The 11909-nt window shown below is 40.9% G+C and overlaps 1 protein-coding gene across 2 annotated transcripts; it reads right to left on the bottom strand.

The window, feature by feature from the left end:
- Positions 1 to 2003: 2003 nt before the first annotated feature.
- On the bottom strand, positions 2004 to 11139 carry LOC137823008 (uncharacterized). Of its 2 annotated transcripts, XM_068628081.1 has the most exons (5): positions 10858 to 11139; positions 10701 to 10765; positions 10481 to 10540; positions 9927 to 9980; positions 2004 to 2289 (listed from the first exon to the last, which is right to left on the bottom strand). In XM_068628081.1, the coding sequence occupies exons 1-5, from the start codon at positions 10945 to 10947 to the stop codon at positions 2238 to 2240; spliced, it is 321 nt and encodes a 106-aa protein (XP_068484182.1). In that variant the 5' UTR covers positions 10948 to 11139; the 3' UTR covers positions 2004 to 2237. The 2 variants fall into 2 exon arrangements, 1 of the variants encoding a protein (XP_068484182.1); XR_011083044.1 differs by lacking the exon at positions 9927 to 9980.
- Between the last annotated feature and the right edge of the window lie 770 nt (positions 11140 to 11909).

The following is an 11909-nucleotide window of genomic DNA, read 5'->3' as shown; positions in this document are numbered from 1 at the left end:
CTGGCACCTGACTAGAGGGTGTTTCTATTCCGGCATTGTTGTCATACACGTGGAGGGCCTCACGACGCCATGACCCCATCTGGGGGCGTTTCTGCCCATCTGGGGACGTTTCTACGTGTGGGTCCTCCTGCCTGGGAGTGCTACTGCGCTAGGGGTGGCTTTTTGGGTGCCAACTCACGCCCCCAAGTATCTAGCCACTTACTCTGAGAGCGTATCTGCCTTCCTCTCGCACCCTGCACCCGGTTATCCTGGGCGTGACCTTCCTCTTGGGTCGTATCTGTCCCGAAGGCGTCTCTAGGGCGGCAGGGGTACTTCACGAGTCAGGCTGCCCTTCACTGGTACTATCACTATGGCCTTGAAGCCACCTTCGCCTTCTCTTTATCACTTTCCCGAGATATCGGGTCCTGAGGCTTTCCCACGGCGTCGCTCCCTCCATGGTCTTTCCTACCCATGGGTATCGGGGAACCACACCGTGGTTGCCTTGCTTTTACACTGTTTGATCTGGCGACGCCTTGGTTGGGCGACGCCTCTACCCAGGCGACGCCTTGTCTTGGCGACGCCTCCACCCAGGCGACGCCTTGCCTTGGCGACGCCTTGTCCTGCCTTGGCGACGCTTCCTCTTGGCGTCTCTACACCTGGGCGACACCTTGAGTTGACTTTGACTCTCCAGTCGTTGACTTTGACCTTGACTGGGTCAACGCTCTGATACGGGACGGTACAGGTGCTAACTGATGATGTACTGGTTCCCTATCCCAACTACCAATGTTTCCTTAAGCAGCCTAATCTGGTTTTTCTGGTGCTGTTGAGGCATTGGTCTGGCCTATTTTTCTGGTTTTTCTTTGCTGTCTGTAGCAGGATTTGCCAACCCTGGAGATGGCTTTTTTGCGTTCACCTTGTGTGCTGATGGAGATGCAAAGGACTAGTTGGTTGTTTTTATCAGTGTAGTGAGCTTGTAAGGAGATGGTATGCTGGAATGGAATGTCCATCTGAACGTAGAATGTTGCAGAAGTTTATGCTTAATCATATGGCTAGTTGTTTCTGATGTTGGCTACAATTGAAAAGGTGGTTGATATTATGCCGTTTTGTACAGCAGTAGAAGCATAAGTAATTCTGGAATCAATCTCACTATGTTCTCTTGCGGAAAGCTTTTCTACTACTTTTAAATGGAATGTTCTCTCCATGAATTCTGCAGGCCTTATTTCCCATTTTCTTTTGCTTGAAATCTGGGCTCCAGTGGCAAGTTATTCACATACATCTTATCCATATACATAGGGTGTAGAGGCAATCTTTTAATTAATTGTTTATAGCTTTGCTAAACAATAATGTTAGGGCTGGTTTTGTGGGTTTCTTTTCCCCTTTTGGGTTTGTAAGGGGAGGGAAGAGGGGTTTTGTTAGATTAAGAAGTTTGTGCTTTATTGTTTTGAATTGCCGAACTCTTAAACTAGGTAGGGTATGTATAAGGATTGAAACTAGGTAAGGATATGATTGAGAGTGTCTCATTTTATTTTATTAATTTATTGTTAAAAAAAATTGTAATGACTATATATTCTAATATTATTGATTTTTAATCAATTAAATATGAATTACACTCTTTATTGATTATATAAAATTTAAAATTTGTAGATATTTAGTGATTCATTACATTGAACAATGAAAATATGAAGAAAAAAAATAATAGTAAACTTTGTATTTTTAAGGATTATTGGTGGATTGTTTTTAGTTTAATTTAATGATACATGTAAATATTAGATTTTGATCTTTGTATACCGTGTTTATCTTATATAAATATCTATAATTTTTGTAGTATGAATTCCTATCTATTGTTAAACATAGTAAATTCAAAGTAATTAACCTAAAAAAGAATTAGCATAATAATAAAAATTATAACGATTTGTTTATTTGATATTTTCTTAGTCTGAACACTAATAAGGTCTATTATTAAGTTTTAAGCCATATAAAGGTGAGGAATTTGAAGCATATATTTAAGTTTTAAGGCATAGAAAGATAATGAATTTGAAGTAATGTGATGAAATCGAAAATTTAATTTATCATGAAACATATTAATTTATTAATTCTCAATGACATAATTATGGATGAAATGTGTAGCACATCACTGATCACAAGGGCATTCGCATCTGTGAGTTGCCATATTACAAAACGCCTTGCATGGTGGTTTGCAAAAATTCAAGCAATCACGGTTTGTATCACACTTTTGTATTCCGTCAACTTGGTTGTTCTCAGAATATTTGTACACATCTCTTGTATTTGGGATGCTCAACACACCATTCCCTGCAAAAACATACACAAATTCAATAACAATTAAGAGTCTTTTCATAAACTCAAATATCAAAATATGTTCAAACAATATACCATAGCATGCTATTAGAGCAAATATGACAACACTCAAAGCTATCTTATTAACCACACCCATCTCTCTCTGCTTTCTGCTTTCTTTCTGCTTTCTACTTTCTTTGTGGGTTTCTTACTCTCTCTTCATTTCAGTTTGTACCTTCTACTACATGTTTATACTACTACTTAGTCAATGTTTTGTTCTTTCTTTTATTCATTTCTAAATTACTATTAAATAAAATAGCAATCAAACAAAGCAAGTATTAACACTACATTTAAAATCTTTGAAGATTCAACATTACCATTATATTTAATTTATTGTTGACCATAGACACACATTTTTCTCATATTATTTGAAAATCTCCTTTATAATCGCATTATTACTATGAATATTAATTAATATAACTAATATGGTTATTAATATTACTAATCTTATTATTAATATTGTTTTTAATTTTATTAATGTTATTATTAATATTACTAATATTATAATTAATATTGTTATTAATACTGTAAAAACCCAAAAAATTCCTACACACTACACTGTAAACTAATTGAATGGACTTGTAAAACTTATAGTAATATGAATTACTATAAAGTAAAGATATACACCATATATATAAATATAATATTTTACAAAATGAGGTTAAAATTTTTTTATCTATCATTTTATCGCTCTTGCAACTATACGTATATTTGCTTGTGTATATACTATAATTATCAGAGTTTATAATACAAATAAACAATGGAATCTTTACTGTTAATTAATTTTTTTTGCCTTAGATTTTAATTGTATTTGATTTTTTTTTACTTTCACTTCCAATGTGAACGTTGATTCGTTAATATTGTAATGTTTGGGTTTTTCCTTTCATTCGGTGTTTCTTTTCCTTACAACTTTCGTTGCCATCAAATCATCTCCAAACATAACTTTGAGGAAAGTCTTGGTACTTAAGTAGTTCATTGTGATTCACCTCATTTTCTTGGGATTTCCAAAGATTCTGAAGTTCCCAGTGATAAATGTAATACAAAAGGACCCACTTTTGTAAGGGCACTAGTGCAGAAATGTTAAACAACCGCTTGATCCATCCAATCTTGCCCAGACTCTATCTAAATAGGGATTGCTATTCAATGCCAAAATGACAGGATACTCTAATCCTGCACAAAAATAAAAACCTACCCCCACTCATACCTATTCCCCAATTCCAACAGTCCTCCACTTTGAACCCCGAGTCATCAAACCCCCATACCTGTATATCTTCTTGATCCCTTGATAGCCTAACTCGTGATAAGTGCATAGCCAATTCTGATTCCAACGTGCTTTTCCACTCGAATCTTACTCTTCTCCAGCTATGTTTCCATTCCCACAATGAGTCTACCTAAGAACCAAGCTCTTCCACCTTTTGGCCCTGGTTCAAAGAGATTGAATAAAGTCTGGGAAATAAGGTTTTAAAACTACTATTACTGGCCCATACGTCCTCCCAAAATCTTACTTTGTCTCCACGTCCTACTTTCCAAACGACTTGCTGATGAAACCAACCTGCTCCTTCTCCCTCCATGCACACTTTATGTAAGTCTCTCCACCACCAGGGTTGGACTTTTATTGGTGCTTGCAGGAATTCTAAATCCATCCCATACTTTGAAACCAATAGCTCCTTCCACCTCCCTTTTTCTTAAGATATCAGGCGCCATCTCCATTTAGCCAGAAAAGCATAATTGAACTTCCTTATATCTCTGATCCCCAAACCACCTTCCTCTTTTGGTTTACACAAAACTTCCCAACTAACCCAAGCAATCAGTTTCTTCTCCTTCCCCAACCCCCATAGGAACCTCCGTTGTAGGCTGATTATGGTGCTTTATAAAGAGATAGGTAGAATAGTGGCACTACTGTTATAACTGATTTGATGACATATTCTCCCTGCCAAAGATAGAAATCTCTTTCTCCATGCATTGAGTCTGGCTCTTATTTTACTTAGGACATGCTCCCAGAAAATGGTCTTCCTTGGATTCCTTCCCACCTCTAGGCCCAGATACTTAAACGGAACTCCCATCTGGTCACAATTCAAGGTTTTTGCATAGCATACCATGGCGTTTCGATTAACATTTACGCCTGCAATTCTGGATTTATGGATATAGCCGCATTTGTATATGCTTCTGAATCAGGTGAGAGGGTTTAAGGGTATAGCATTTACAAATGCGACTATTACCATAGTCGCATTCGTAAATGTGTTTTACAATGGCGGCTTTGGTAAATAGACGTTGTACCGTCCAGGTCTCGGTTGACCGTTGACCATTGACCAAAGTAGACATGGGACCCCCGAAGGAAGGGCCCACGCGGAAGGTTCAGTTGGTTAGGAAAGAGTCTCATTAGGCTCTCATGGAAGAGGACCGAGGAGGTGTCGGCTTGGAGGAGGGGCGAGGAGTCTTCGGCCCTCGGCACCCGAAGAGGAAGATGAGTCAGAAAGGTGGCTTGAAGGCCACATCCCAACTATCAGTGTAGAGAAGCCCAAACCACCAAGACCATGCATGAGGGGGTGTAGGGAAGTGGTAGTACGCCCCACTACTAGAGAACCACTGGAACCGATACGACTCGGTAAAGTCTCGTTCCAGCGGCGATCGGCATGCATGGGACGTGTGAGGGTAGTGTACGCTCAGCCTGGATGAACCCTCTGATATTGGGCGTATGAATTGACGCTTGAGGGATCATCCTGGGCCAGTTGCACTTCGAGAAGGGAGTCTTACACACTGGAATTTCCCTAAGTTGGGTTACAGTGTTGTAAGGCCACCCATGCAGAGATATGCTTAAGTCAGAGGAAGACACGTGGTAGAAGCACCGGGAAGGTATATAAGCCTTTCTGAAGGGCTTAGCAAGGTACGTTTTAGACATTTGACATTTTACACATTCTCACACTTTACGCACAAGTGACTTGAGAACGAGAGAGAATTCAGTTACAATTCAGTTACGCGCTTCCTGAACACGGTGTCTGTGGTGTTGTGATACGGAGGTGTAACGGTGTTTTCTGCCAGTACTGACTTGAGCGTCGGAGTGCAAACGGCCACGAGGGCGCCCTTTTGTCTCTCTGTTTCAGGTATTCACGACGGCGAAGGGTGAAGATTGGAACGAAGACGAAGGAGTCCTTGATACGCAGCTCGTAGCTACGCTCGAAGGCAATCTGGTCAACCGGCAGGAACATTTGGCGCCCACCGTGGGGCCTGATCTAAAACAACAGTCCCACCGCAAGAAGTTCGAGTTTCAGTAGCGACAACGAAGTTCTTGGAGGTTTTCCAAGATTCTTGCAAGATTCACGAAAAATCTTCAAGACTCGTTCGGTTCCACCGAAGAAAGTTCCAAGATTTGCAAAAACAGTTCAAGATTCTCCAAGAAACCATGAAGAATGAGGACCACTAGGCAGAGTTCAATAGCGCACGAAGAGAGTGATGGCATGACCTTGCAGCATGTCAAGGAGGTGATGCAAGGCCTTCAAGAGGCAATGGCGGTGTTGAGGGCGGAGCAAGAATGCATTCAGTTGGAGCTTGCGGCGTCGCAGGCGAGAAACGAAGAGTTGTGCCGCGAACGAAGAGTTGTGTCGCGGGATGCGCAACCACCCTGGGAATCGCGAAGCAGAGGATCGCGAGTGCTTCACACCACCCAGGGAGTTCCCCATGCCTTTCTCGCAGTCCATCATGGAGGCAGTGATTCCACCCACGTTCGTAGGCCCGAAGGTTACTTTCACGGGGATGGAAGATCCAGATGCACACCTCATTGTGTTCCGCACGCAGATGATGCTTGTCGGTGGTTCTGACGCCGTGAGGTGCAAGTTATTCATGAGCACGCTGGCAAGGATGGCAATGGACTGGTTCATCAACCTTCCAGATGGCCACGTGACATCCTTTGCACAGCTATCACAGCTGTTGATGGAGCCGTATATCGCGAACCGGGCTCCCCCGCCGGTGTCGTATGATCTCTTTGATGTGAAGCACTATCAGGGGGAGACGTTGAAGAAATACATCAACCGTTTTGGGGCGCAGGTGGTGAAGGTTGGCACCACCGAAGAGCCAATGATCGTGTATGCGTTCAGGAAGGGAATCTGCACTGGGCCATTATGCGAGTCGCTCATCAGGAATCGCCCAGAACTTTCGCAGAAATCAGGTGTCGGGCGGTGGAGCACATCACCACGGAAGGTGAGGTGTGCGAGAAACGTGCAAGTGTCGCACCCGCACGCCCTAGAGCACAGTCGTGCGAACAATCCACGAGGGTGAACGAGATCGCGACAGGGAGGAGAGGTCAAGAGAGGAAGTGCCCCTACGAGGCGAGGAAGCCACAGGCGAGGGGGCGCTCAAGGGAGAACAGGCCGGTTAGGCACGACTTTGTGGTGGAGCTGAAGGACCTCATTGCAGTGCCTAACATCGTAGATAGGCTGAGGGTCCCTACGAAGACAGATAAGGTGTTGGGACCACACAAGGACGCGTGGTGTGAGTTCCATCAGGCGTTTGGGCATCGGATCACCAACTGCCTAACTTTGGGCTATCTGTTGAACGATCTAGTGAAGAGCGGGTTCTTGAATGACTATTTGGCGGGGTCATCCGCAGCCACGGCCTTGGAGGCACCAGTAGAAGACCAGGCCCATGAGATGCCTATACATGGGGAGGTTCACACCATCTCTGGTGGTTTTTCAGGCGAAGGATGCATTGCCTCTTAGCGCAAGAGGTACGTGCGGTCAGTGAATTCGGTGACTGAGCAGGGGGTGGACGACTCGCTGGACATCGACCTTGCGTTCACGAAGGCTGATATTCACGATGTTGTCCCCCACGATAACGACTCTGTGGTGATTTCAGTCGTAACTACAAGGAGGAAGGTGCACCGTGTGGTCGTGGACCAGGGCAGCTCGGCAAACGTAATGTTGTGGTCCACGTTCAACAAGTTGCAGCTGTCCCCTGATCTGCTGAGGCCATATACAGGGTGCTTGTATGGCTTCGCAGGGGACCAAGTGGAGGTGCGCGACTATCTAGAGTTGAGGACAACTTTCACGGATGGCAAGACGTCGTGCACCGAGAACATAAGGTATCTGGTTGTGAACGCCAATTCGGCGTACAACATTCTGCTGGGGAGTCCAGCCTTGAACAGATTGAAGGGGGTGTCGTTTACATGGCACATGAAGCTGAAACTGCCTGATCTCAGTGGCAGTGTGATCATGATTAAGTCCGATAAGAAAGAAGCAAAAAAGTCTATGAAAATAGCCTGAAAACAAAAAGAGGTGTTCATGGTGGTGGAGCACCCACCCTGCGCGGAAACGCCCATGGAGGTAGAGTCCGTGGAGGAGACGCCCACAGAGGCAGTATCCGCGGTGGAGGCGCCCGCAAAGGCGGTACCCATGGAGAAAACGCCCGCGGGGGCATTGCCCATGGGGGAAACGCCTGCTGAGGCGATATCTGGAAGGCAAGGCCGCGAGGGTGTAGCTCGTGCGGAGAACACTCAGGATAGGCGTTCCGAGCCGGTCAAGAATGTGGTAGAGAGGCAGATTGGTGGAAAGACCTTTAAATTGGGACGATTGCTGAGTCACGAAGAGCAGGACCAGGTGGCGGCAGTAATCTCACGATTGCTGAGTCACCTGAACGCCTTTGCATGGTCCGCCTCGGACATGCCCGACATCGACTCGGATATTTTATGCCACCATCTCACCATTTCGGGGTATAACCAGATCAAGATGCATCCACGTGACGAGAGCAAAACGACGTTTATGACCGAGACGTGCTGTTATTGCTACAAGGTGATGCCATTTGGGTTGAAAAAAGCAGAATATTGAATGATAAGAGCAATGATCAGAGCAAAATGTTACCTTTGATGGTTGATCAGGGGAAAGTCTTGAGCTTGGAGGAAGACGAAATGCAGGGAATCGCGAGGAAGAAAAAGAAGCTTGTGAGAGAAGTTGGCTTGATGGAACCCAAGTGTTTGTGCACATTTCAAAGCTTATACTCCCCACCATTTATTTGAATTTTCACCTTTTATTTGAATTTTTAAGCAAGTGACACAAGTGAGGATGATGCCCTCGAAGACTTTTCCTCATGGTTCAAATTCAAAAGAGAATGTATCAAGGACATATCATGTATTGATTGTGGATCAAGGACATATCATGTATTGATTGTGGATCAAGGACATATCATGCCTTCGAAGATTTCGACCAGATAATTCTTTCTAAGATTGATTGTAGATCCAGTACATATCATGTATCAAGGACTTAACATTTCTATATGAAGTTGCCACATGTTGAGGATATATATTGATGACAATGAGCTCTTCTCCTTGCGGTTTTTGTGGTGGTTTGCGGAAGCTTCAATGGTTTGTTGGTGAAACAAGGCTCTCCTAAGAGTTGTGGTAGCCTTGGAGGTGCATGAAGAGTAGGAGAGTGGGAGAGGTTCGGCCAACTCTCTTTGTAGGTGAAAGGTTTAAAGATTAGAGACCTAAATCTTAAGAGATTTTAGGCAACGGAGTAAGAATGACACATTTTGGCAGCATTTCATTACTCAAATTAATCTTACAAAATGAGAGTCAAGCACCTCAATTTATAGTGTTTAGAGGGCTGGAAATTCAAAAGAAAATGGAGGGAAATTCAAATGAATTCCCTCCCAAAAGTGTTGCCTAAATGAGCACATGGAGAGGGGTGTGTCTAGTTTGTATGCTCACCCCCTCCATGGGCTTTCTAGACCGGCCTTGGTAAATTTAGAGGTTTTTTTAGGAACTCTAAGTTTACCTAGGTTGGTGATTTAGGGACCAAAATTAATTCTAAGAACAATTACAAATAAAGTTCCTATGTTAATTTTGACAAGAAATTAAAGTTTACTCTACACTAGAGTTTATGGCATTTGAACGTGTAAAAGAACGTCTTCTTGGATCCTCTTGGCCATAACTCTAGGGTTGGCCCAAATCTACCCTTTGGTGGGCTTGCATGTGGGCTTGTGTTTGGGCCTCTTCCATCATATATCTTGCATATGAACAGTTGACAGTGGATGAGAATTCTGTACATTCATGCATCGGAATTGCTGGTGCTCAGGATGCGCAACATATAACAGGTGTAGTAATGTTTCCAATGTCTAATATTGGATCTTGCTTCTTTTTTTTCCAAGGGATTGTGGAACTTAAAGTCCAGATTTGATCTTTTATGTTTTCGAAATTTGAGTTGTGATCTTTGTCAAATATTTCACTTCCTAGGTTTGACTGAGTAAAAAAATTATTCTCGAAAGAGTTTTGAAACTTATAAGTGAGAAATGCGATCCCAATTCCAAAGCCATCCTTAAGCTCTGATATGTTACAATAATATCAACACATATTTTTGCTTTCAGAACTTGAAATTTTGAATTGCAAGATCCATCTAAAAATGTTCCATAGGTAGCAAACAACTCTCTTCAGAATTGTGATGATGTGCCTGTAATAATTCAGTAAACTTTGTTTGGGCTTGTGTGGGTTGGCTAAATGTTGAGTGCAGATAAATTAATTAATACAAAACACCATTTTGACCACATCATTTTGGAAGATAAAATTTGTTTTTCAAGTACTGGTATGTAATAATGGTTACTTTACTTACGTAATTTTTGTAATAATGCGGTCAGCAAATGGACGCATATTGTGTGGGCCAAACCTACACAAAATTGACGCAACTTTTGTCAGACTAGCCGACGCAAAACAGACGCATTTGCGACAGTTTATGCATGGACCAAACCGACGCAAATTAATAAAATCGTGTAAGACTTTGCGTGGGCCATCCCACGCAAAAACTGATGTATACATTTTTTAATATAAAAAAATAAAACTTTGCGTGGGTCAAAAGTCGATGAATGAATTGAAGGAAAAAAAACCTTTATTTTTTTTTCAAGCCAATTTTAACCTATAAACAATAAATACCAACAAAATCACATTCAAAATTTAACATAACAAATTAGTATCATTCATACCACACTCACAATACAAAAATAATTCAAATAAACATCATTTAGATAATTTGATCATCCAAATATTGAAAGTGGATATGAATACTTAAAATTAAAGTTGTACTTTACAATTGAAGTAAAAGTACTAAAGAACTTTAAGGGACAGAGCAATAAAATTAATTAAAAAATTCTGAAAAGTTTAAAACTTTACTTGTCTAAGATGACCTTCGTGAAGTAGGAACCAAGACAGAGGCGATAAAGAAGGCTGAACCTAAAATGAAAAATAAGAAAAAGCTTAGAAGATGATAATGACTAACACGTTCACATAGCAATATTCACAGACCAACACAATCCAAAAAGAGCACCAGCCCAATAGAGAGCACCAAAGCAATAAAATTAATTAATTTTTTTTGAAAAGTTTAAAACTTTACCTGTCTAAGTTGACCTTCGTGAAGAAGGAGGCGGAGCATGACAGAGGCAGTGAACAAGGCTGAACCTGAAATAAAAAATAAGGAAAAAACTTAGAGGGGGAACGAAAATGGAGAAGAAGCAAAAAAGGAAGATCAAAATAGAAAAAGAGAAAACAACCAGTGCACAATGTCGGAACAGTGACGACGACATGGGGTAGTGGACGACAGCGACAAGCGTAGGAGTGCTAATGGCGACGACAACAAGCATAGGAACGCTGACGGTGACGATGACAAGCGTAGGAGCGCTAACGACAACAATACATTGCAACGGAACAATGGAGTGCAGCGGTGGAGTACAGTGGCGAAATGCAGCGATAAAGTGTAGCGACGAACACTGGAGGTAGAGTGAAAGGGAGGGAAATAAATTTAGGTTTTTCAATTTGAGATTTGGGGAAAACCTTGAGTGGGACAATAGGGTGAAACTTTTGGCTTAAATAGGTAGACTCTTTTACAACATAAAATTAATTTAATTTATATAACAAAAAATAAATTTAATAATACAAACAAATTATTTTTAATTTAAAAAAACATTAATTTAATTTATACAAAAAATAATCATTTGATTTATACAATAAAATGTTAATTTAATTTATACAACAAAAAAATAATTTAATCTATACAACAAAAAAAATATTTAATTTATACAACGAAAATTTAATTTAATTTAATTTATATAAAAAAATAAATACATAATTAAATTCAAAATTGGTTTGGAAAATTATTTATCCTTACAAGTGTTCTTTCTATCTACTATGTGTTTTGGTTGGAAAACAATAATTTCTTTTGGAGATCATATTCAATAACTATAACAATTGCATTTATAGAATATGTGGTCAAGTTTGGGGTAATCTAAGAATTAAGAATAAGTTATTTATTCACACACTTAGTCTTAATATATATGTTTGTATCATAAATATTATCGATAAATCTTTAAAATGATCTTATTCTTCATTTATGAGAAGTAACATCTTTTAAATCACAATGAATATCAAAGTAAAAAATCACCAGTTCATTTATCCATTACACAAATATGGCATTTAAATTTATTTAAGTTATCAATAAAAAGTTTTATCTCACTTTTTATTTTCTTAAGTTTTGTTATCATTGGCTCGAGGTCGGTCAGAGTCTGGATGGTCTCCTCGTGATCTCCCTCCAAGCTGGTCTGGTTTA

The sequence above is a fragment of the Phaseolus vulgaris genome, chromosome 11 (assembly GCF_000499845.2).
Source record: "Phaseolus vulgaris cultivar G19833 chromosome 11, P. vulgaris v2.0, whole genome shotgun sequence".
Taxonomy (NCBI): domain Eukaryota; kingdom Viridiplantae; phylum Streptophyta; class Magnoliopsida; order Fabales; family Fabaceae; genus Phaseolus; species Phaseolus vulgaris.
This window is presented reverse-complemented; position numbering and strand designations above follow the sequence as displayed.

Coding starts and splice junctions, on each gene's coding strand:
- LOC137823008 (XM_068628081.1), bottom strand. CDS start 10,947: ATGCTTGTTGTCGTCGCCATTAGCACTCCTACGCTTGTCGCTGTCGTC. Junction 10,766..10,857: donor TGTTCCGACATTGTGCACTG/GTTGTTTTCTCT, acceptor TTTTTATTTCAG/GTTCAGCCTTGTTCACTGCC. Junction 10,541..10,700: donor ACGAAGGTCAACTTAGACAG/GTAAAGTTTTAA, acceptor TTTTCATTTTAG/GTTCAGCCTTCTTTATCGCC.